This window comes from Micromys minutus (assembly GCF_963924665.1).
Source record: "Micromys minutus genome assembly, chromosome: 32".
In the NCBI taxonomy this organism is placed as follows: domain Eukaryota; kingdom Metazoa; phylum Chordata; class Mammalia; order Rodentia; family Muridae; genus Micromys; species Micromys minutus.
The window spans coordinates 6,572,755-6,596,034 of record NC_137967.1 but is presented as its reverse complement, the minus strand read 5'-3'; the positions used below and the strand labels follow the sequence as shown (position 1 = coordinate 6,596,034).

At 36.4% G+C, this 23,280-nt stretch overlaps 1 protein-coding gene and 1 pseudogene across 3 annotated transcripts; one reads left to right on the top strand and one right to left on the bottom strand.

Annotated features, from left to right (window-relative positions):
• Positions 1 to 89: 89 nt before the first annotated feature.
• On the top strand, positions 90 to 22,778 carry LOC308413592 (vomeronasal type-2 receptor 116-like; the record flags this gene model as incomplete). Of its 2 annotated transcripts, none has more annotated exons than XM_080908651.1 (6): positions 90 to 286; positions 692 to 980; positions 8,955 to 9,764; positions 11,120 to 11,347; positions 19,291 to 19,414; positions 22,024 to 22,778. In XM_080908651.1, the coding sequence occupies 6 exons, from the start codon at positions 90 to 92 to the stop codon at positions 22,776 to 22,778; spliced, it is 2,403 nt and encodes an 800-aa protein (XP_080764777.1). The 2 variants fall into 2 exon arrangements, with proteins under 2 accessions (XP_080764777.1, XP_080764776.1); XM_080908650.1 differs by having other exon boundaries at positions 21,874 to 22,778.
• On the bottom strand, positions 5,085 to 5,992 carry LOC308413599 (acyl-protein thioesterase 1-like; annotated as a pseudogene). The gene has a single exon. The product of its transcript is annotated as an acyl-protein thioesterase 1-like (transcript).
• Positions 22,779 to 23,280: the final 502 nt, after the last annotated feature.

The following is a 23,280-nucleotide window of genomic DNA, read 5'->3' as shown; positions in this document are numbered from 1 at the left end:
GCCCAGAGAAATAAAAGCTGTTAGAGATTTGATGTGCTGATATGCATGGCACTTCACGATCCATTCTGCACAGATTTCAGATAGGAAATATGTTCATTTTGATGATAATCTTCTCCCTCCTCAACATTCCACTTCTCATGGCAAATGTCGTTGATCCCAGGTGCTTTTGGAGAATAACTTTAAACGAGGTCAAGGATAAGTACTTGGGACCAACTTGTTCCTTCATCCTTGGAGCAGTTCAGAAGCCTATGGAGAAAGAAGTTTTTAACCAGACTCTGAATGTCCTGTAAGTGCATTTATATTATTCCTTGTAAATGTACATTTCCTAAGTGCTCTGAAGATGAAGATTAGGCAAATCCTTGAATCTTCCCTCCTGTAGCTAAGTCTGAAGAACAAAAAACAAGCTTAATACTTTTACACATTCAATCCAATCTTCTCCTTTTTATTAATGCAATATAAAATTTTCTTTTCTTAGGTGGCACCTGACCTAAATCCTAGAAGCTAAGGTATACAGGACTGTGTACATGGATCCTTCACATAAAGCCCTCCTCATAACAGTTTATGTTGCACTCTAGACAGTAATGACTTATTGAAATTGGTCACATTTTTCCTGTACAGGACAGTGCATCTATTGAGTACAAGTGATCATACCTAGACATCTGTCCACAATAAACACTGTTCTCTTTTACAGAGAAACAACTAAATACCACAAATATGCTTTGGCATTAGCCTTTACAGTGGATGAAATCAACAGGAATCCTGACCTTTTGCCAAATATGACTTTGACTATAAAATACACTTTGGGCCACTGTGATGGATATACTCTAACACCTGTACTATATGGCTATAATGGAACACATATTCATATGCCTAATTATATATGTGATGAAGAAACTATGTGTTCATTTCTGCTTACAGGACCTGATTGGAGGATATCCTTATATTTGGGGTTATACCTGGACATCTTCATATCTCCACATGTGAGTTTTCCTAGGCCAGGAATTCTTAAAGTCACGTCTCTTTGTGGGAATTTGATATCAATTAAGAAATCAGTGGATGAGACTGGATCCATGCTTATGTCAATATATGCAGTTCCATAGTACTTACTAATCAGAGACATGATAGGCCTTTTGCTAGGGGCCACCTCCAGAAGTTGACAGTTTCTAGAAAGGAGAGATAGAGGAGGTCATGAAGAATTGAGTCTGGCTTGGTGGTAGAGAGAATCTTAGAGCCTTGACAGACTAGCATTCAGAGTTTTATTCATAGAAATCTCAATAAGCAGAGATTTATTCATGTCAATCCAAAACATAGAAAATATTACTTCTGTCCCCAGATATGTGTTATCTTGGTCATATGTTTAGATTATCATTGGTAAACCATGAAATAACAGAGTTATCACTTACAATCATGGATCACTTACACTCATGGAGCTGTTAAAAGTTTAGTTATCAGTGATAAACTATAATGGAACAGAATTTTATTTACAATTTTTCTCAATAAACCAACTTTTAAGTATCTAGTGTATTTTTTGCAAAGGCATGGCAGACTAATCTTAAACTGGCAGCTCATGATATTTTAGTGGCACTGGATATAATGAAAACCTCCATTGCAGTCTGTTGAGTTAGACATTTTACTACCAGTGAATATATTACTGACCATTAATGTACTGAGTGCCAACTGTCCGAAGAAACACTGGCAAAAATTTCAATAACGTACTGGTATAGTTATTATAAGTCATTTTATTTTATAATTAATGATATTTCAAATGTTCATGGAAATTATTGCTATATTTTACCTTGTTTTTCTTTTGTTTCCTCATCATAAGATACAAGAGTGGACTTTCATAAGTGAACATTTCTTTTAAACTTTACTTTAACAAACAAAGATAAAAGAAAAAAAATTTAAAGATTTTGGCATAAATGTATACAAATACATTTTTGTCAGTGCTTGGCTTTTTTTTTTTTTTTTCTTTTTTTAAGGTTTGTTACTCTGCATTAAGGTCTTACTAGTTACAATGATCAAAAAGTACATTTAAAACAGGATGTAACCCAGAATTAGTCAATGTTATCTTGGTGTGTAAGGATTGAGCATAATGTTTTATTCTGTTTGTTTTGTTTTGTTTTCTGTTTTTCTTGAGCTTCACACAGTCTGTGTGTTGTTTCTGGGACAGTCCGAGCCTCTGGAGTTAGCATCCCACTATCAATGACTGCATATTATGTCTGTTTTTTGTGACTGGGTTACCTCACTCAGGATAATATTCTCTATATGCAACCATTTTCTTATGAATTAGGTTAAGTCATTGTTTCTGATAGCTGAGTAGTACTCCATTGTGTAAATGTACCAAAATTTTTGTATCCATTCATCTACTGAAGGACATCTGGGTTCTTTCCAGCTTCTGGCTATTATACAAGGAGCTGCTTTTAACATTGTGGTGCATGTATCTTTGTTGTATATTGGAGTGTCTCTGGGGTATATGCCCAGAAGTTGAATAGCTGGATCTTCAGGTAGTAATATGTCCAATTTTCTGAGGAATCGCCAGACAGGTTTCCAGAGTGGTTGTATAAGTTTACAACCCCACCAACAGTGGAGAAGTGCTCCTCTTTCTCCACAACCTCACCAGCATCTGCTGTCATCTAAGTTTTGGATCTTGGCCAAGCTGACTGGTGTGAGGTGGAATCTCAGGGTTGTTTTGATTTGCATTTCCCTGATGGCTAAGGATGTTGAGCACTTCCTTAGATGTTTCTCAGTCATTCCATATTCCTCAATTGAGAACGTTTTGTTTGGCTCTGTAACCCAATTTTTAATAGTGTTGTTTGATTCTCTGGTGTCTAGCTTTTTGAGTTCTTTGTATACCTTGGATATTAGGCCTCAATCTGATGTGGAGTTGGTAAACAACTTTTCCCATTCTGTTGGCTGCCATTTAGGTTTCATGAAAATGTCCTTAGCCTTACAGAAACTTTGCAATCTCATTAAGTCCTATTTGTTAATCTTTGACCTTAGAGCTTGAGCCATTGGTGTTTTCTTCAGAAAATTTTCTCCTGTGCCTATGTGTTCTAAGGTTTTCCCTACTTTCTCTTCTAATAGTTTCAGTGTATCTGGTTTAATGTGGAGATCTTTGATCTACTTCACTTGAGCTTTGTACAAGGAGATAAGAAAGGGTCTATTTTCATTCTTTTGCATGCTGAGTGCCAGTTGGACCAGCACCATTTGTTGAATAGGGTGTCCATTTTCCATTGAATGTTTACAGCTCCTTTGTCAAAAATCAGGTGACCATATACGTGAGGGCTCATTTCTGGATTTTCTATTCTATACATTTGATCCACGTGCCTATTTCTGTACCAGTTCCATGCAGTTTACAGCACAATTGCTGTGTAATATAGCTTGACGTCAGGGATAGTGATTCCCGTAGATGTTTTCTTGTTGTTGAGGATGGATTTCACTATTCTAGGTATTTTGTTATTCCAGATGAAATTGCGCATTGTTCTTTCCAACTCAATGAAGAACTAGTTTGGAATGTTGATGGGGATTGCATTGAATCTGTATTGCACTGAATTGCTTTTTGTAGCGTGGCCATTTTTAAAATGTTGATCTTTCCAATCCATGAGCATAGGAGATCTTTTCATTTTCTGAGATCTTCCTTGATTCTTTTTTTTTTTTTAAGCCAAAATTAAATTTTATTTCACATTGATAGAAACTGTGAAAAACATGACATTTTCCCACATTACAGCACACAAATTTAACGGAATATTTCTTACCCCAAATAAATCTTTACAGATAGAATAACTGAAGTATATTTATGTTCTTCAAAGTAAAGCAAAATAGTAAATGATTGTTTGAAATTGTTTTAAATCCAGACATAAGCATTTGGCCTTACTGTCAACATTCTATCCAGGACATACCAAATGATCTCCATCAGTTAGCACCTGTTTATAAAGATGCTTCTTCTTGGTCGGTTGGAAAACAGCAGGGAAAGCAACCGTTCTGAAATAACCTTAATTTTTACAACATATTCAATTGTGTGGTAACAGTTATAAATATGGGTTTTATATATGTGAGTTCTAACCAGTCCTTATTACCCATGAATTAAATAATTTTCACCAGTATTTTGAATATGTAGATGATTTAAAATCATAATTATTATTTTAATGTTTGCACAGGAGACTGATTATCAAAAGCTCCTTTACTTAAGATGAAAATTTCTAATTAGTATGTTACCCAGATAAAAATAAAACAAAACTTTGATTGTTCATTTTGAACAGTATTTGGTTTTAAGCATAACATGTACAGAAAATGTAAACTTAAACTCTGCTATAAGATGTTTAAGAAATTATATTTTAAACTCAGTCACAAGTATTTCTAAACATGCCAAGATATTATTTACCCTTTTAAGTTTTTTTTTTTACAGAAAAATAAAACCACAGAATTATTACCAGGGCTGAAGATTCTCATAACTCTACAGCCTAAAGGTGCAGTTATTTGAAATATGTAAGCTTAAGTAATGTTTGGTTTCTTTTCACATTACCTATATTGGAAATACTGTATGTCTGTGTTTAAGAATGTCAATATAATATATGTGGACAGATTTTTTTTTAATGACAGGCAATATTAGTTTTCTGTGGAAAATCAAAAAAGAACCTATTTTTTTTTTCTCTTGAGGAGAAAAATTACATACATGGGGGGGGGGGGGGAAAGCCTGGTCCCCAATAGAAGGGCCATCAATTGAAGAGAGCGGTTTTACTTTCTGACACTTAAAAGCATTGTCCCTGTTATTAGGGATAATGTAATACCATGGGATTTGTAGGTATTACAGTAACGTATGTATGAACACAAACCAAAATACACACACTGCATGGTGACTGAACACCTGTGGGGTAAAACTGTAGTCTAACTCAGAGAATTAAGAAGTCACTTACATCTTAGCAGCTTGTTTAGACCTGAACAAATTTTCAGAGAGTATAGTAATTTTTAAATGATGTAATAAATTCTGCTGTGTTATCTTATTTTGTTAAATGAATGACAAAGAAGCAAGTTGCTTCACTTACCTACTGCAATACTAGTATATTCTGAACCATATAATACAAATATATGCATAGAAACTTAAAAGGATCATACATTTCCCATGAGGGCAACAGCATTTACTCTGTATCATTGATATGTATTTGCAAAACATTTTAACACTGCAAACATTAGAAGTTTTATGATCAGTCATGGGAAAAGGTTTATACTCTTATTACTGTGATGCTGGTGAGCTTCTACTCAAGGCCTCTTTGTGACATCAGTCGATTGGAGGTAGGAGCTTATCAATGAAGTGCTTGACATCCATCATTTCCTGCTGGCACGAGCTGTGCATCAGGCCTTCGTAGATTTTGAAGGTGACATTGGCTGGATTTACCAATGCCTTCAGTCTTTCAGCAGTAAGAGAACCAAACATTAGGGGAACTAAAGCGTGACAATCCCCATGGCATTGGAGCACAGAAATATCTCGGTTAGCACTATTGATAGGCCCCTGTGAAAACGAAGCCCGAAGTGGAAGCCAGCAACTGAGTGCAGTGACACCAGCCAGTTTCTGCTGTGTGGTGAGAGCGGTGTATAAAGACAAGGCGCCTCCCTGAGAAAATCCTCCCAAAATAATCCTGTGAGAAGGAATGCCATTCTTCACTTCTTGATCTATCAAGGCTTTTACAGTTTCTGCTGCCTGTTTAATTCCAGATTCATCCTCCTAGGAATCTGGTGAAAGTCCAATAATATCAAACCAAGAAGGCATCGCCATATTCATATTTAATGTGACTGGCATAACAGGCGCATGTGGACAGATATATTTGATGTGGGAACTTTTGATACCTGCAAAGGCTTCTGCCCATCCGTGCCCAGTATCTCCCAATCCGTGAAGGAAAATAACCGCGGCGGTGGCCTTCCGGGCGGCGGGCACAACGGCGGGCATCGGGGCGGACATGTTGTTGCCGCACATCCACCGGCTGGCGGACTGCGCGTCGGAAGCCCCTTGATTCTTTCTTTAGAGGTTTGAATACAGGTCCTTCACTTGCTTAGTTAGAGTCACACCAAATTATTTCACAGTTTTTGTGACTATTGTGAAGGGTATCTTTTCCCTAATTTCTTTCTCCACATGTTTGTCCTTTGAATATAGGAAAGCTACTGATTTGTTTGAGTTAATTTTATATCCAGCCACTTTGCTGAACTTGTTTATCAGCTGTAGAAGTTCTCTGGTGGAATTTGTGGGGTCACTTAAGTACACTATCATGTCATCTGCAAAGAGTGATGTTTTTACTTCTTCCTTTTCTATTTGTATCCCTTTGATTTCTTTTTGCTGTCTAATTGCTCCATCCAGGACTTCCAGTACTGTGTTGAATAGGTAGGGGAAAGTGGGCAACCTTGTTGAGTCCCTGATTTGAGTGGTATTTCATCAAGTTTCCCACCATTAAGTTTGATGATGGCTGTTGGTTTGCTGTATATTGCTTTTATAATTTTTAGGTATAGAGCTTGGATTCCTGTTCTTTCCAGGACTTTTATCATGAAGGGGTGTTGAATTTTGTCAAATGCTTCCTCAGCATCTAGTGAGATGACCATGTGATTTTGTTCTTTGAGTTTGTTTATATGGTGGATTACATTGATGGATTTCATTATATTAAACCATCCCTGCATCCCAGGAATTAAGCCTACTTGGTCATGGTGAATGATTGTTTTGATGTGTTCGTGGATTCGGTTTGCAAGAATTTTGTTGAGTATTTTTGTGTCAATGTTCATAAGTGAGATTGGTCTGAAGATCTCTTTCCTTGTAGGGTCTTTGTGTGGTTTAGGAACGAGGGTTATTGTAGCCTCAAAAAATGAGTTAGGTAGTATTCCATCTGATTCTATCTTTTGGAATAGTTTGGAGAGTATTGGTTTTACGTCCACAATAACTATCTGATAAAATTCTGCACTGAACCCATCTGGACCTGGGCTTTATTTGGTTCAGAGACTTTTGATGATTGATAGTTTTGCTGGGTATAGCAGCTTGGGCTGGCACTTGTCTTCTCTTAGGGTCTGCATGATGTCTGTCCAGGTTCTTCTAGCTTTCATAGTCTGTTGAGAAATTGGGTGTGATTCTGATTGATCTGCCTTTATATGTTACATGACCTTTTCCTTTTACTGATTTTAGTATCTTTCTTTGCTTTGAGCACTTGGTGTTTTGACTATTATGTATCAGGAGGAATTTCTTTTCTGGTCCAACCTATTTGGAATTCTGAAGGCTTCTTTTATGCTCGTGGTCATCTCATTTTTAAGGGTAGGGAAGTTTTCTTCTACAATTTTGTTGAAGATATTTACTCTGCCTCTTAGTTGATATTCTTCTCCCTCTTCTATTTTTATTATCTTTAGGTTTGGTCTTCTCATTGTGTCCTGGATCTCCTGGACATTTTGGGTTAGGAGCTTTTTGGTTTTTGCATCTTCTCTGACTGTTTTGTCTATGTTTACAATGTTGTCTTTGGCCCCCGAGATTCTCTCTTCCATCTCTTGTAGTCTATTGGAAATGCTTGCATCTGTGACTCCTGATTTCTTGTTTAGGTTTTCTACCTCCAGAGTTGTCTCTTTTAGTGTTTTCATATTGTGTCAATTTCCATTTTAAATTCCTTCTTCCATTACTTCATCTCTTTGGTTCTCTTTTCCTCTAGTTCTTTGAGTTCTTTGAGTGTTTTTCTTGTTTCCTCTTTAGAAGCTTCTGATTCTTTTTGCTTTTCCTCCCGTTCTTGTTTAAGGATCTTTATCATCGATTTGAGGTGTGATTTTAGGTCTGCATCTTCTTTTTATGGAGTGTTTGGCATTCCTCTGTTTGCTCTGATGGGAGAGCTGGGTACTGGTGTTGTCAGGTTGTCTTGGTTTCCTTGGAATATGCTCTTTCACTTTCCACTTGCCATCTTGTTTTCAGTGATATGTTCTTGCCTTTCCCTTGTACCTGGTCTGTGTCCCTGGATCTCCGCTGGTCCAGGTGGCGGATGGTCTGAGTTCTGTCCTATGCCCCAAAGCTGCTGGGTGGGAACAGAGGTTCCAATGCTGGATTCATGGTCCCTGGATCAGTCAGGGCAGCGGTGTGCTTTCATGCGCACTCGGCAGAGATCTCTCTGCCCCCTGGCTACTCAGATAAACTTCTGACCAGGCCTCATAAGTGAACTTTTTATGAGGGAAGGGTTTGGTGGTTCTGATCTACTTCTTTCATATTTTTACACATGATTTTTTTTCCTTCATTATAAAACACTTCATTTGAAGGAAATAACCCCATCCAATCTAACTTTGTTCCTCTGTATTTTCCTCAAGAGTTACAAATTATGAGTTCTACATAATTGCCCCCAAAATACTTGGGTATTTAGTAGGATGTTTTTAAATCTGTTCTGCTGTTAACAGTTTAGGCTGGCAAAACTTGTTTACAATTTTATTTTACTTTGTTCATTTTTCTCTTTCCTGCGTGGGTACAAGGCAGATAATCCCACAGTATTTTGGAGCTTTGTTCTAAAAAGGAGACTCTGGCATCTTTATGTGCATCACAACCTGTAGTATACATGATTCGGATATTTATCTTAAAATCTAAAGCAGTAGTATTCATAAAAATTTCCTGATAAATATCAGAATTATTTCTGATTTAAGTCATAATAAATGCCTTTTAACAATAGTCAAATATCCTCAAGTTGTAAATATATTAAAATCCCTCCAAACTTGAAAAACACAGATATCAAGACAGAAGCTGAAAGACAGAATGGCAGTTATTGTAACATGCAAATACATTTTGTTTCACCTTTCTTAAACAGCCATGCTTGCTGCTCTCATTAGAAATATGTGCTAGGCTTCCACAATTGCTCATATGAATCAGAGATGAGAGGATAAGTCACAGGTAATCACTGTTTGCAGTTAAATATGATCACAGGTTTTTATGTGCACTGTACCTCATGCTGTTCTCTGTGTTGTAGCTCCTTCAGCTGAACTATGGACCTTTCCATTCCGACTTCAGAGATAATGAACAATTTCCCTTTCTCTACCAGATGGACCCAAGCCACACATCTCTAGCATTGGCAATGGTTTCCTTCTTACTTTACTTCAATTGGAACTGGGTCGGCCTTGTCATTACCTATGATGATCAAGGTCATCAGTTTCTCTCAGAGATGATAAAAGAGAGTGAAGATAAGGGAATTTGCTTTGCTTTTGTGAACATATTAATCTATATTATTTCAGCTTATGACAAAACTGAACTGTTCCACAAACAAATTGTGATGTCATCTACTAATGTTATTATCATTCATGGGGAAGCAGACAGTATTATTGAATTGAGCTTCAGAATGTGGGAATCTCCAGTTATACAGAGAATATGGGTCACCACAAAACAATATAATTTCCCTACCAGTAACAGAGACTTAACTCATGGCACATTCTATGGGACTCTTACTTTTCTGCCCCACCATGGTGAGATTTCTAGCTTTAAAAATTTTGTACAGACATTGTACCATCCCAAAAACAAAGATTTATATCTAGTAATGCCAGATTGGAAGTACTTTACCAATGAATCTTCAGCATCTGACTGTAAAATACTAGAGGAGTCTACATCCAATGTCTCACTGGAATGGCTAATGGAGCAGAAGTTTAACATGGTCTTTAGTGATGGTAGTCATAACATATACAATGCTGTGTATGCCGTGGCCCATGCACTACATGAGATGAATCTGCAACAAGTTGATAATCATGCAACAGACATTGGGAATGGAGTCATTTCTTCATGCTTGAAGGTAGAGTTTCTTTTGTTGGATGATTGTTGTTGTTTTCAATTGCATAGTCATTTAGAGATTCTCAGATGCCTACACTTAGTGAAATAGGAAATATTTTATAAAATAGATAGGTTTCTGTACATTTTTCATAAAGAAAAAGAAAATCTAGTGACTGGTATGAATGTGAATGGAAAAAGAATCTTCAGGGTATCATTTGTGGTTTCATAATGAGCACCTGAATAACCGTCAGCATATTCTCATATTGGATATAGAGGCTTTCCTCTTGAAATTTCTTCATGATGGGAAGATGAGTTTTTGTATTTATTTGTCAATTATAAGAAAATTATTTTAAGGAATGCTTTTCTTTAGGTGTCTCCAGTTATTCTGCCCCAATGTAGGCTCTGTGGAGCATACTTGGTTTTCTCAGAGTAAGTAAACAAGAAATAGTGTTGGTATTCAGTTTCATCTATAGATGTGTGAATTTATCTTTCTTAATGAGTAAATGTATATGTTTTACTCTTTCTGTGTATCTGTGTTTATATTTGTGTTTTTTTACATATATGTTTACCTTTCTATATAACTGTGGAAGTAAGAAACAATGTTGTTCTATGTATGACTTTGTTTTATAAGCATGTTTATGTATGCACATTTATTTCTTTGTCCATTTATTTGAGTATTTTTCTTTGTATACCAACTTAAATATTTTGTGTGTCTATGTGTTCATTTGTATTTGTGTTTACTGTACTGTGGGTGTGTTTGCCTATATTTTTTTGTGTGTGTCTTTCCCTTGGCCTTCCTGCATTACTGTCATTAGGTTTGAGTATAAATATCGCTGTGTCTCAATATCATTCTGGACTGGTGCTTATATATTTATGCATCTTCCCATGTTTCACTGTGAATGTGTGTTTGTGTATTTGATTGTGTGTGTACATGTTTTTGTGTGTGTGCCAGTGTATGTAATTTGTGTTATGTATCTATGTTTTTATGTGAGTGCCTATATAGCTTTCTTTTTGTCAGATTATTTACATATATGTGTCAACATTTATGTACATTTGTGTGTAAAAAATTGTATAGCTGTATTATATGTGTGACTCAGAAAACATGTGAGTGGTTCTCTGTGTTTATTTGTCGGTGTGTGTTTGTGTATGACTGTTTGTGTGAGTGTGCTGCATATCTGTGTTTGGTTCTGCATTTTTTTTTGTTTGACAGTCTCTCTGAGTGGACTGAAATTCTTGGAATATTATCATTTCATTTCCTTTGCTTATTTTATGATTTTTCTTTCATTCTTTAAATGATGTTGCCATTTCTAAGTCATCACAATCCATTGTGTGCCTTGAAGGAACATACTACAGTATAGAATGATCCTTGTCTTTCAGGTAAATTCCTTTCTGAGAAAAGTCAACTTTACTAATCCTCTAGGGGACAGGGTGATTATGAAACATAGAGAAACACTGCAGGAAGAATATGACATTTTTCACATTTGGAATTTCTCACAACATGTTGCGTTTAAGGTGAAGATAGGACAGTTCAGCCCATATTTTCCACATGGTCAACTCCTTCGTTTGTCTGCAGGAATGACTGAGTTGGCCACAGGACATAGAAGGGTGAGTGTATGCTAACTTTTTGATTCAAAATACACAGCAGTAAACATATTGAAATGAAATATATTGTCACATTAGGAACCAATTCCTACGCTCCTGTATTAGGTTTCTGTTTCTTGGGTCATACTTTTACTAATTTTTTGAAGACTTCATACATGCATAAAATATACTTTTGTCATATCAAAATCTTTTTCCAAAATTTAATAATTACAAAATTGTTTTTTTACCATCGTTTGATGTTCTTTCCTTTAAACTAAACAATATTCTCTTCCTTATTACACAGTAATGTCCTCCATTACCACACACCTCTGGAACCAATGTTGATATGGGTGAGGTTAATGTTACAGCTATGAAATACTAAGTGTCCCGATTGCTAACTACTGTTATTATACACAAAATGTCATACCATAGAATAGAAGGACACTTACAAAATTCATTAATGAACACAATTACAGAAACTCATATTCACAGAAAATCAGTTTTACATAAACTTGAAGAACTCCTTCACACTTGTCAGTGAGGTAAACAAAAGGTCAAACAAAGGAACGCACAGACCACACTAGAACCCAAAGAAATGACTATTAAAAACACATCAGAATCGGCAATAACCACAACCAGACAAAGGTGGCAAATAATTTTCAGTTATAATTAAATACTTTAGTAACAGTCTCAAAATGAAATCAAAACAAGGCTGATTTATTTTTTAAGACATTTCTTGGTTGCATGCAAAGAATATAGAGGCTCATTCACATAGAAGAGAAAAACTTTTCTTTATAAAAGAAGTGGAAATAAATATAACGTACGATAACAGGGAATAAGGTAAATTAAAGAAAATTTTCTTTGATAATTCTGTAAGATTCATTCCTGACAAAAACACGTACCATAAAAACAGAACATACAACACAAAATTCAGTCTCTGGGCAAAGAAAGAATTTATTCCAGGAATGCAAGTAAGGTTCAACATTTGCACACCCATTAAGTGTAAAACACCACACAACACAGAATTACATGATTTTCTAAGAGTGTCCAGAAATGGCCCCCCTTTTTATCAGTTTGAAAGTTGTTTCGTTCTTTATGTATGATTTTATATATTTCTATGTAATATATGGTTACATTTCTCACAATGGAATTCTTTGAAATAAATGATTATTTTGTTCTAAATTCAATAGAAAGGTGTTGTATTAAAATTCAACTTACAAATCATCAACTCCACTGAGAATTATTTCAATCTTCTTGTATATGTTGAGGCCTGTTCTGTAACCAATTGTATGTTCAGTTTTAAAGAAGGAACCATGATGTGGTTAGAAAAAGGTGTATTCTATTGTTTTAGGATAAACGTGTATATATGTGTATACTATATACATATTTGTGTGTGTGTGTTAAATTCGTTTTGTTCATAACTTGTCAGTTTCACTAAGTCTCTGTTTAATTTCTGTTTCCATGATTTGTCTATTGATGAGAGTGGGGTGTGGAAGTCTCCCACATTACTGTGTGACGTGAAATGTGTGCTTTGCGATTAAGTAAGATTTCCTATATGAATATAGGTGCCCTTAAATTTGGAGCATAGATGTTCAGAATTGAGAGTTCATCTTGGTGAATTTCTCTTTTATGAGTGTAAAATTTCCTTTCTTATTTTTTTTAATAACTTTAGTTGACAGTCAATTGTATTTGATATTAGACTGTCTACTTCAGCTTCTTTCTTGAGACCATTTACTTGGAAAATTGCTTTCTACCCTTTTACTCTGAGGTAGTGTCTGTGTTTGTCATGGAGGTGTGTGTCCTGTATGCAGAAAAGAGGCTGGGTTCTTTTTACTTATCCAGTCTGTTGGTCTATGTCTTTCATTAGGGAATTGAATCCATTGATGTTGAGAGATATTAGGGACCAATGATTGTTGTTTCCTTTAATTTTTATTGCTAGAGGTGTAGTTGTGTTTGTGTGGCTGTCTTCTTTTGTGTTAGTTGAAAGAAGACACTCTCTCACCTTTTCTAGGGTGCAGTTTCTTTCCTTGTGTTGGGGTTTTCCATCTGTTAATTTTTGTATGCCTGGATTTTTTAAAGATATTGTGTAAATCTGGTTTTGTTATAAAATGTTTTGTTTTCTTTTTTGTCTTTTTCATTATATCCTCTGTATTTACATTTGAGATGTTATCTCTTTACACAGCCCTGCTTACATCTACCTTTCCCTCCATTTGCCTTCACACAGGTGCACTCTCTCATAATCACCCTCTCTACCCCATTGCCTTTGCATTCCCCATACATAGGGAAAACATGTCCTCCCTGGAACCAAAGCCTCTTCTCACATTGATGACAGACACTTCTCTCTTCAGCTACATTCCAAACTGAATCAATAGGTGCACAAAGGTTAGAGATTTACTCCATGGAAGATTTGGAGAGTTTGCTTTGTTGATACTGTTGTTCTTCCCATGAGGTTGCAACCCTTTTCAGTTCCTTAGGTCCTTTCTTTAGCAACCTCATTGGGTCCCTGAGTTCAGAGATGGTTAGCTGCCAGCATCCTCAGCTGTACCCATATGACTCTAGCATAGTTCCTTAGGGGCATGTCTGACTGGTTCCTGGCAGTAAGTACTTTTGGGGCTCAGCTATTGTTCTTGGATTTGGTGACTGCACATGTGGTGGATCCTAAGGTGAGTAGGCTTCTGAGTGATCTTTTCTTCAAACCCTGATCCTCTATTTGACCTTGCATTTCTTCCCATGAGAGTTTTGTTCTGTTTTCTAAGATGGACTGAGGCATTCCCACTTTGGCCTTCCTTCTTTTTGAGCTTTGTAATGTTTATGAATTGTTTCTTGGGTATTGCTTATTCAGACCTTTCCGGGGTAGTATCCTCTTATCAGTAAGTACATACCATGTGTGTTCTGTTGTGATGGGGTTACCTCACTCAGGATGTCAATCTCTAGTTCTATTCATTTGCCTATAAATTTCATCAAGTCATTGTTTCTAATAGCTGACTAGTACTCCATTGTGAAAATGTACCACATTGTCTGGGTCCTTCATCTGTTGATGGATATCTGGGTCTTTTTGGCTTCAGGCAATTATAAATAAGGATGATTTAAACATAGTGGAACATTTGTTCTTGTTATATGTGGGAGAATCTTTGGGGTATATGTCCAGGAGTGCAATAGCTGGATTTTCAGGTAGCAATATGTCCAATTTTCTCAGGAACCACAGACTAATTTCCAGAGTTGTACAATCTTACAATCACACTAATAATGGATGAGTGTTTCTCTTTCTCCACATCAACCCCAAAATCTTCTGTCAACTGAGTGCTTTTATCTTTGCCATTCTAACTGGTATAAGATGGAATTTCATGGTTGTTCTGATATTCATTTTCTGATGACTAGGAATGTTGAGCATTTATATCTTGAGATGATTGACAGACATTTTGTATGCCTCAGCTGAAAATTCTTTGCTTAGTTCTGTACCCTATTTTTAATAGGATTATTTGATTCTCTATTATCTAGCTTCCTGAGGTTTTTTTCTTTTTCTTTTTCTTTTTCTTTTTCTATATTGGATACTAGCCCTCAATCAGATGTAGAATTGGTAAGATACTTTCCCAATCTGTTGCCTGCCATTTTGACTTCTTTACAGTGTCCTTAGCCTTATAGAAACTTGGCAATTTCATGAAGTACTATTTGTCAATTCTTTATCTTAGAACATAAGTCATTGTTATTCTGTTCATATTTTTTTTTTCTGTGCCCATGTTTTCTAAGCTCTTCCTACTTTCTCTTCTAATACTTTCAGTGTACCTGGTTTTATGTGAAGGCCTTCGATGCACTTGGACTTGAGCTTTGTATAAGGAGTTAGGAAACGATTGATTTTCATTCTTCTACATGCTCATTGTCAGTTGAACCAACGCCATTTGTTGAAGAGGCTATGCTTTTTCCATTGGATGTTTTTACTTATTTTTTCAAAGATCAAGTGAACATAGGTGTGTTGGTTCATTTCTGGGTCCTCAATTCTGTTCTATTGATCTACCTGCCTATCTCTGTACCAATACCATGAAGTGTTTACCACCATTGCTTTGTAATATAGCTTGAGATCAAGATGAAAACTCCCCCCGAATTGTTTTTATTCTTGAGAATAAATTTCACTATTCTAGGGTTTTTGTTATTCCAGATGAACTTGCAAATTGCTCTTTCTAACTCTGTAAAGAATTAAGTTGGAATTTTATTGGAGATTGCATTGAGTCTGTAAATTGCTTTTGGAAAGATAGCCATATTTAAAATGTTGATTCTGCCAATCTACGAGTATGGGAGATCTTTCCATCTTCTGAGATCTTTTTCAATTTCCTTCTTCAGAGACATGAAGTCCTTGTCATACAGATCCTTCACTTCATTGGTTAGGGTCACCCCAAGTAATTGTATATTCTTTGTGGCTATTGTGAAGGGTGTCAGGTCCCTAATTCCTTTTTCAGCCTGTTTATCCATTGATTAGAATAAGGAGGCTAATTTGTTTGAGTTAATTTTTTGGAAGTTGTTTGCTAGTTTCAAAAGTACTCTGGTGAATTTTTGGGGGTCAGTTAAGTATACAATCAAATCACCTGCAAATAGTGATGTTTTGATTTCTTCCTTTCCAATGTGAATCACTTTGATTTATTTTTCTTGTCTAATTGCACTGCCAAGAACTTCCAGTGCTATTTTGAATAGTTAGGGTAAGAGTGGGCAGCCTTGATTTCAATGGGATTGCTTCAAGTTATATGGCTTCCATTGCTTAGATTCCTTTGCTTTTCACATCTGGTTGTCTGTAATTTTAGGTGATCTTGTTGTCTTTGACTGGAGCCTGTCTCTCATGTGGATCTAAGGGCCCATAGGCTCAGGAAGGAAATTGCTTCTGGGTGTTTGTCTCTTTGAGGTCAGGTAGTGAGTTCTGACTGCAGTGACTCTATTCTGTCTCCATGAGCTCTGGTTGGAAAGCTCCAGCAAGCTTCTCTGCAGGCTCAGTTTTGTGAAGGCAAGCCCTGAGTCTTGATAGCAGTCACTCTCCTGTATCCTTCATTTCTTCATCTATGTTAATTGAGAGTTTTGCTGGAGATAGTTTCCTGGCCTGGCATTTCTTTCTTTTAGGATCTGTATGACACATTCTCAGTATCGTCTAGCTTTCATAGTCTCTGTTGAAGAGTCTAGTGTGATTCTGATAGGTCTGCATTCATGAGTTACTTGTTTCCCTTAATGCTTTTCATAATCCTTATTTGTTTTGTGCATTTGTTGTTCTGACTCTTATGTGAAGGAGAGAATTTGTTTTTGGATAGAATCTATTTGGAGTTCTTTATGCTTCTTTTATGCTTGTGTGCATCTATTTTTTTAGGTTAGTGAAGTTTTCTTCTGTAATTTTCTTGAAGATATTTACTGTCCATTTAGTTGAAAACATTCACTTTCTTCTATACTTATTATCCTCAGTTTTGATCTTCTATTTGTGTTCTGGATTTCCTGGATATCTTGGGTTAGAACCTTTTTGCATCTAGTATTTTCTTTGACTGCTGTATTAATGTTTTCTATGGTATTTTTTGCCCCTGAGATTCTTTCTTCGACCTCCAGGTTTGTTTTGGTGATGGTTCTGTCCATGACTGTTGATATCTTTCCTAGGTTTTCTAACTCTAGGGCTGTCTCACTTTGTGATTTCTTTATTGTTTATATTTCCATTTTTACATCTTGAATGGTTTTGCTCAATTTCTTCACCTGGATGGTTGTTCTTTTCCCTGTATTCTCTGTGGGTTTTGTGTAGTCCTGTATTCCTCTTTCGGTCCTGTGTGAGTGTGTGTGTGTCTGTGTGTGTGTGTGTGTGTGTGTGTATGTGTGTTCTCTTGCTCTCTTCAAGGGCGTCTAACTGTTTGCCTGTGTATTTCTGAATTTCTTCAAGGGAGTTATTTATGGCCATCTTAAACCCCTCTAAGATCATCATGAGTTGTGATTTTAAATCAGAATATGGATTTCCTGGTGTACTGGGGTATCCAGGACTTGCTGATCGGGGAATAACTGGGTTGTGATGATGCTGTGAGCTTTGATTTCTGTTGCTTAGGTTCTTTGACTTGCCTAACACCATCTATTCACCTCTGGTGTTAACTGGTGTTGCTGATTCTGACAGTGGCTTGTTCCTTCTGTTTGTCATCACTACTGGAGGACCAGCTCTTTCCCAACAGGTTCTGGGTAAAGAGAGCTGTGGCACAGGGTCAGCTCAGTGCACAAACATTAACTAGAGGAGATCTCTCCCAAAATGCTTTTAGATTCCTGTGTTCTGACGGTTTAAGGCAGGTCCATTAGAGCAGATTTGGTGGTCTTACCTGTGCTCTGAGGTGTAACAGCACTCCTAGGAAGCCAGCTCTCTTCCAGCAAAATCTGGGTACAGAGAACTGTATTACTGTGGCAGCTCGGGGTTCAACTTGAAACCAGAAGGAACCTGTCTCAGAATGCTCCTTCGTTCCTGTGTCCTGAATGTTTGGATGGGTTATTCTTAGGCCAGAAATTTGATCAGAACTGGTCTCTCCTGTGTTTTTACATGTGTTAGCACTCCTGAGAGACCAGATTTATCCTACTTGGGTCTGGGTAAAAAGAGCTGTAGCACAGGTTCAGCTCCAGGTATGGTCAGAAACCAGAAGGATCCTGTCCAGACTGTTCCTCAGGTACTGTGTCCTGAGGTCTCCAGATGGGCCCCTCAGTGCAGAAGTGGTGGTCTTCCTTGTTCTTGAGGTGGGTGGCATTCCTAGAAGACCAGCTTTTCCAAGCATTGTCTGTATACAGAGAACTGTAGCACAGGGTCAGCATTTCCTGTCTTCCAAGCTTACATGCACCACCCTCAGAGCTCATGGTAGAGACACAGAACCACTTGCACGGGGACATAAAACCACTTGCACTTTGAGGGCTTCAGAGTTCTCACTCTCTTCTATACCTATTATCCTTACTTTTGATCTCATTTGTCCTAGATTTCTCAGATGTTTTGTGTTAGAAGCTTTTTACAAGCCCAATACTGGTTCATTCAGAGTTAACAAAACAAAACAAGTGATAAAACATCAAAACAACATGTTGATATGGCGATGTTTCTTTTTTAATAACCCAATGACAGTACTACAATACATGCAGAGAATAGTATTATCCATTATTGTCAGAGTTAAAAGTAAGATAGTTATTTTGGTTCATATTTGTATCTCAGCACTTTAGAGGCAGAGGTGTGAAAATCTCTATCTCTTTCGTACCAGTCTGCCATATATGGGAATCCAAACCATCCATAAGTTATATAAAGACACTACCTGAAAATACATTAATATCAAGTACAAAAATATGCCCATTTTCCTTACAATGACTTAACACAGTCCTTAAAATATTACAGAGTTGACACAAACTTATAGAAAATTATAGATAACAAAAGGAGAACATGTACTCTGATCTTCATTGAGAATATTAATCTACTGATACATCATGATAAAACCCTGTTTCAGCTATATCAAAAATATGGGAAATATTCTTCAAATCATTAATTAATTTTAAAGAACCTTATTTTAATAATAGAACACTACTTACTGGCACTACTGCTCACAGTGAGATGGGCATTCCCATATCAACTACCAATTAAGAGAATGCTTCAAAGTTCTGAGGACAGGTAGTGTTGGATAAGAAAATGTTTCAAAATTCCCTCCGTTGGTCCACAGTACTTAGTGCCACATTGAAAATAATTACCCAAAAAATATCATGTTGCAATTTCTGTAGATTTTGCACACAGCTCACTATCACCTCTTTTTCCTGAGTTAGTAGGTGTTCAGAAACTATTTATCATTATCCAGTTTATTTCCAATATTCATGTGGTCATTAAACAAAGGACAAGGTGAACTGTCCATCAGTTACTGTACATGAAAAAACCTTATTGAACTCAAAATGTGCTAATATAAAACATAAAAGAAATGGCTAAAACTCAATATCCACATGTGTCTAATTTACCTCAGATGCCATCCTCGGTGTGCAGTGCAGATTGTAGTCCTGGATACAAAAGAATCTGGAAGGAGGGAATGGGAGCCTGCTGTTTTCTTTGTAGCCGTTGTAGTGGAAATGAAATTTCTAATGAGACAAGTGAGTGTTTGCTGCTCTGATAAATCCTGCAAATATATATTCCTCTTGTGCTACACTGAAATAATTGAGTATAAAATATACATCTTTTCTAATTTACTAGTTATATAGATACATACATACATACACACACACACACACACACACACACACACACACACACACACATATATATATATATATACATATGTAATTGAGAGAACATTAATGAAATTCTGCCAAAAACATATACAAGCAAACATACCTTGTTTCTTACCCTACATACACGCTGACTCTTTGAATTAATGGAAGATTACATTTTCACAAAGAAATACTTTAGAAAATAAAACTGCTATTTGAGGCAATTATCCACAAGATTTCCCCAATAATTAATCTATTATAAAACTACATATATTTTCTATTTATTCACAATAGATAAAAAAGAATTAATTTAGTGTTATTTCATGAATATCTCTGTCCAACATAACATTATGGAAACATGTACATATAGGAGCCTCTAAAAACGAAAACTATTATAGAGTAACTTAACTAATCATGAGACAGCTAGGTATTAGACCTACGTACTCTGTAAGATTAATACAGAAGAGTAAAGTATTTGCAAATTTATGAGAAACTGCTAAGTATGTTTTATTCAGAGGACTATCTTCAAAGCCAGATGTGATCTGAATCCAGGATATAAAGGGCAAGAGTTGACCCATGATGTAGAATACACAAAGAGAATCATATCAGCATATTACATACCACTCCCATAATTAAAATAATTATTTAGGGTTTACAAAATGCAGAAAGTTTATAATTAACTTTTTATTCATTTTGCCCTTCATTCCATGTAATGAATGAAAGTTCTTAGAAGACATGTCATGCCTGTGCAATGGTTCAACAGTTGAATCATTCCTTGCTAAGGTTTACTATCTAAGCCTTTTCCCAAGGTACATTGAACCAAGCAACCTACTCAGGAGATGTCTTTTGAATTGATGAACTCGATCATATACTATACTCAAAAATAATTTTTTAAAGTACACTGAAATTGTTTTATATGTAAAAACAAATAAGAATTAATAGTTACATTGATGGATTCCACAAAAAATTTCCTAATGTATTTTATTAAATTAATTGCTTACATATGTGGGACGGGTAACACATGTTGGGAACACATAGGAGCAAATAATAGCCCTGTATGTACATTTACATGCACTTGTGAGACACCTGACATGACTGATGTGTCTGAACTCAGGTTCTCTTAGACCAGAATGTTCTACTCATACCTAATCCAACTTATTAGTCTTTTAAACAACTTATCAAATAATAGGTCTCCACAAATGCACTGCTGTAGATAAAAATTCTGAAAACCAACAAAGCACATCAGCATTTCCTGAAATGACATAAATATGAAGTGAAACTACAATCAGTTCATATTGTGGCCATGATCAGGATGACAACTTAGGAATGGGGTACCATTGCTTAAACAAACCATCTGCGTTACCACTCTAGCTGGAGAATTCCTCTGTTCTGTTTCTCATTCTGTTTGTCAATACTGATTTCATCTCTGAGTGCATTCACAGACACTGAGTCCCCTAGGAATGGAGATGAGGCAAGGATGAAAGTGCTCAGCACTCCAAATGAAGAATTGAGTTGAAGGAGAACTTTTTACTACAACGTATCTACACAGGTCTTTTTTCCTCTTCAGTGCTACTGCATCTCATGAACAATAACCAAAATGTTTACTTACTTACTGCCAGATGAGGATATTCTGAGGACTCATTTTTAAATGTTTTTTAATTTTCAAATATTTATATTATATTACCTATATTGTCTACGTTCTTCTAATGAATTATGACAGGAATCATACAAATTTGATAATACAGTTGTTACATTTACATAAAACACAGACACACACACAAGCCCACAGACATGCACCCATATGCACACAAACATACATGCAGCCTACCTGTTCAAGTTAGTGTTTTTTCTATGTCAGGGAGATTGAGCTAGTAAATTCTCTAGGACATATTACAGGTCTTGTCTCTGTAGAAGTCAGAGTCTCAATATGTCACAGGGACAGAAATAATATTGCTCTCAATGATCTCAAGAATCTGTGTAGAGTTTTGTAGTTAGAAATTATACCCAACCTCATTGTAGTTAATGAATATATCTTCTCAGACTTCAATAATCTGCTTGATATGAACTTAGAACCAACACATGCTTCAGAAAACTTTGCATTCTGATAACATAATAAATGATATAACCAACAAATTAAATAGATAAATAACTGCTTGGTTTGATTTTCACTTAAAACCTTATGAACATTAAAAATTTAAAGCAATGCTGTGAAATAATGTCTTTCAAATGTATTCTCATTATCAAAGGCAGCATTGCAAGGCTTCTCTCAACACCCTCACTTGAAATACCTTGCCGATAAAATTCCTAAAGCAGCACTAACCTAACTTTCCTTTGCACATCAGATATGGATCAGTGTGTGAATTGTCCAGAAGGCCACTATGCCAACACACAACACAACAAATGCCTTCAGAAAGATGTGATCTTTCTAAGCTATGAAGACCCCTTGGGGATGGCTCTTGCCTTACTAGCCTTCTGTCTCTCTGCATTCACAGCTCTGGTACTTTGGGTCTTTGTGAAGCACCATGACACTCCTATTGTGAAGGCCAATAACAGAATCCTCAGCTACCTATTGCTGGTGTCACTCATGTTCTGTTTTCTGTGCTCCTTTTTCTTCATTGGCCATCCTAACAGAGTAACCTGTATCTTACAGCAAATCACCTTTGGGATTGTATTCACTGTGGCTGTTTCCACAGTTCTGGCCAAAACAGTAACTGTGATTCTGGCATTCAAAGTCACAGACCCAGGAAGAAGGTTTAGAAACTTTCTGGTATCAGGGACTCCCAACTACATTATTCCCATATGTTCCCTCTTTCAATGTATTCTCTGTACAACCTGGATAGCAGTTTCTCCTCCCTTTGTTGATACTGATGAACACTCTGAACATGGCCACATCATCATTGTGTGCAACAAGGGCTCAGTTACTGCATTCTACTTTGTACTGGGATACTTGGCTTGCCTGGCCTTTGGAAGCTTCACTGTGGCTTTCTTGGCCAAGAATCTGCCTGACACATTCAATGAAGCCAAGTTCTTGACCTTCAGCATGCTAGTGTTCTGCAGTGTCTGGGTCACCTTCCTTCCTGTGTACCATAGCACCAAGGGCAAGGTCATGGTTGCTGTGGAGATCTTCTCCATCTTGGCTTCTAGTGCAGGGATGCTTGGATGCATCTTTGCACCAAAGATCTACATCATTTTAGTGAGACCAGACAGAAATTCTATACAAAAGATCAGGGAGAAATCATATTTCTGAACAAATATTTCAGGAATTCTGTCAAATGTAAAGTTGGTACGTACCCACCAAATATTGGGATACAGTGCATGTATCTAGTTTACCATACCTCTCACTGGTTCCTCTAGTGATGTCTGGAAATATCATATCTGCTCATCTTGTGTGCACTGTCCATAAACTCTTACACTACTTCACGTGTTTAGTGTCTTCTGGGAGATCTAAAATTCTAAAATTATTTTTTTACAACTCTATTTAAAGAAGGGAGATACATGAACAGATTTTTAAAAGCATTTGTCAATACTTTTAGAGATTTGATAACATGCATTGAAATCCCACTAGTTAGCATAAGCATAAAGTACATGTAGAACAGAATGTAACATGAAAACAGTCAGAGTCTTCATGGTGTGTATAGATTAAACATAATGATCCTTGAATACCAAAAGTTGCCACAGTGCTATTTTCCTAGTTCTTGTGCTATTCATAATTTAAGGTCTAGTTGAACCACACTCTGAGCGGGTGCTAT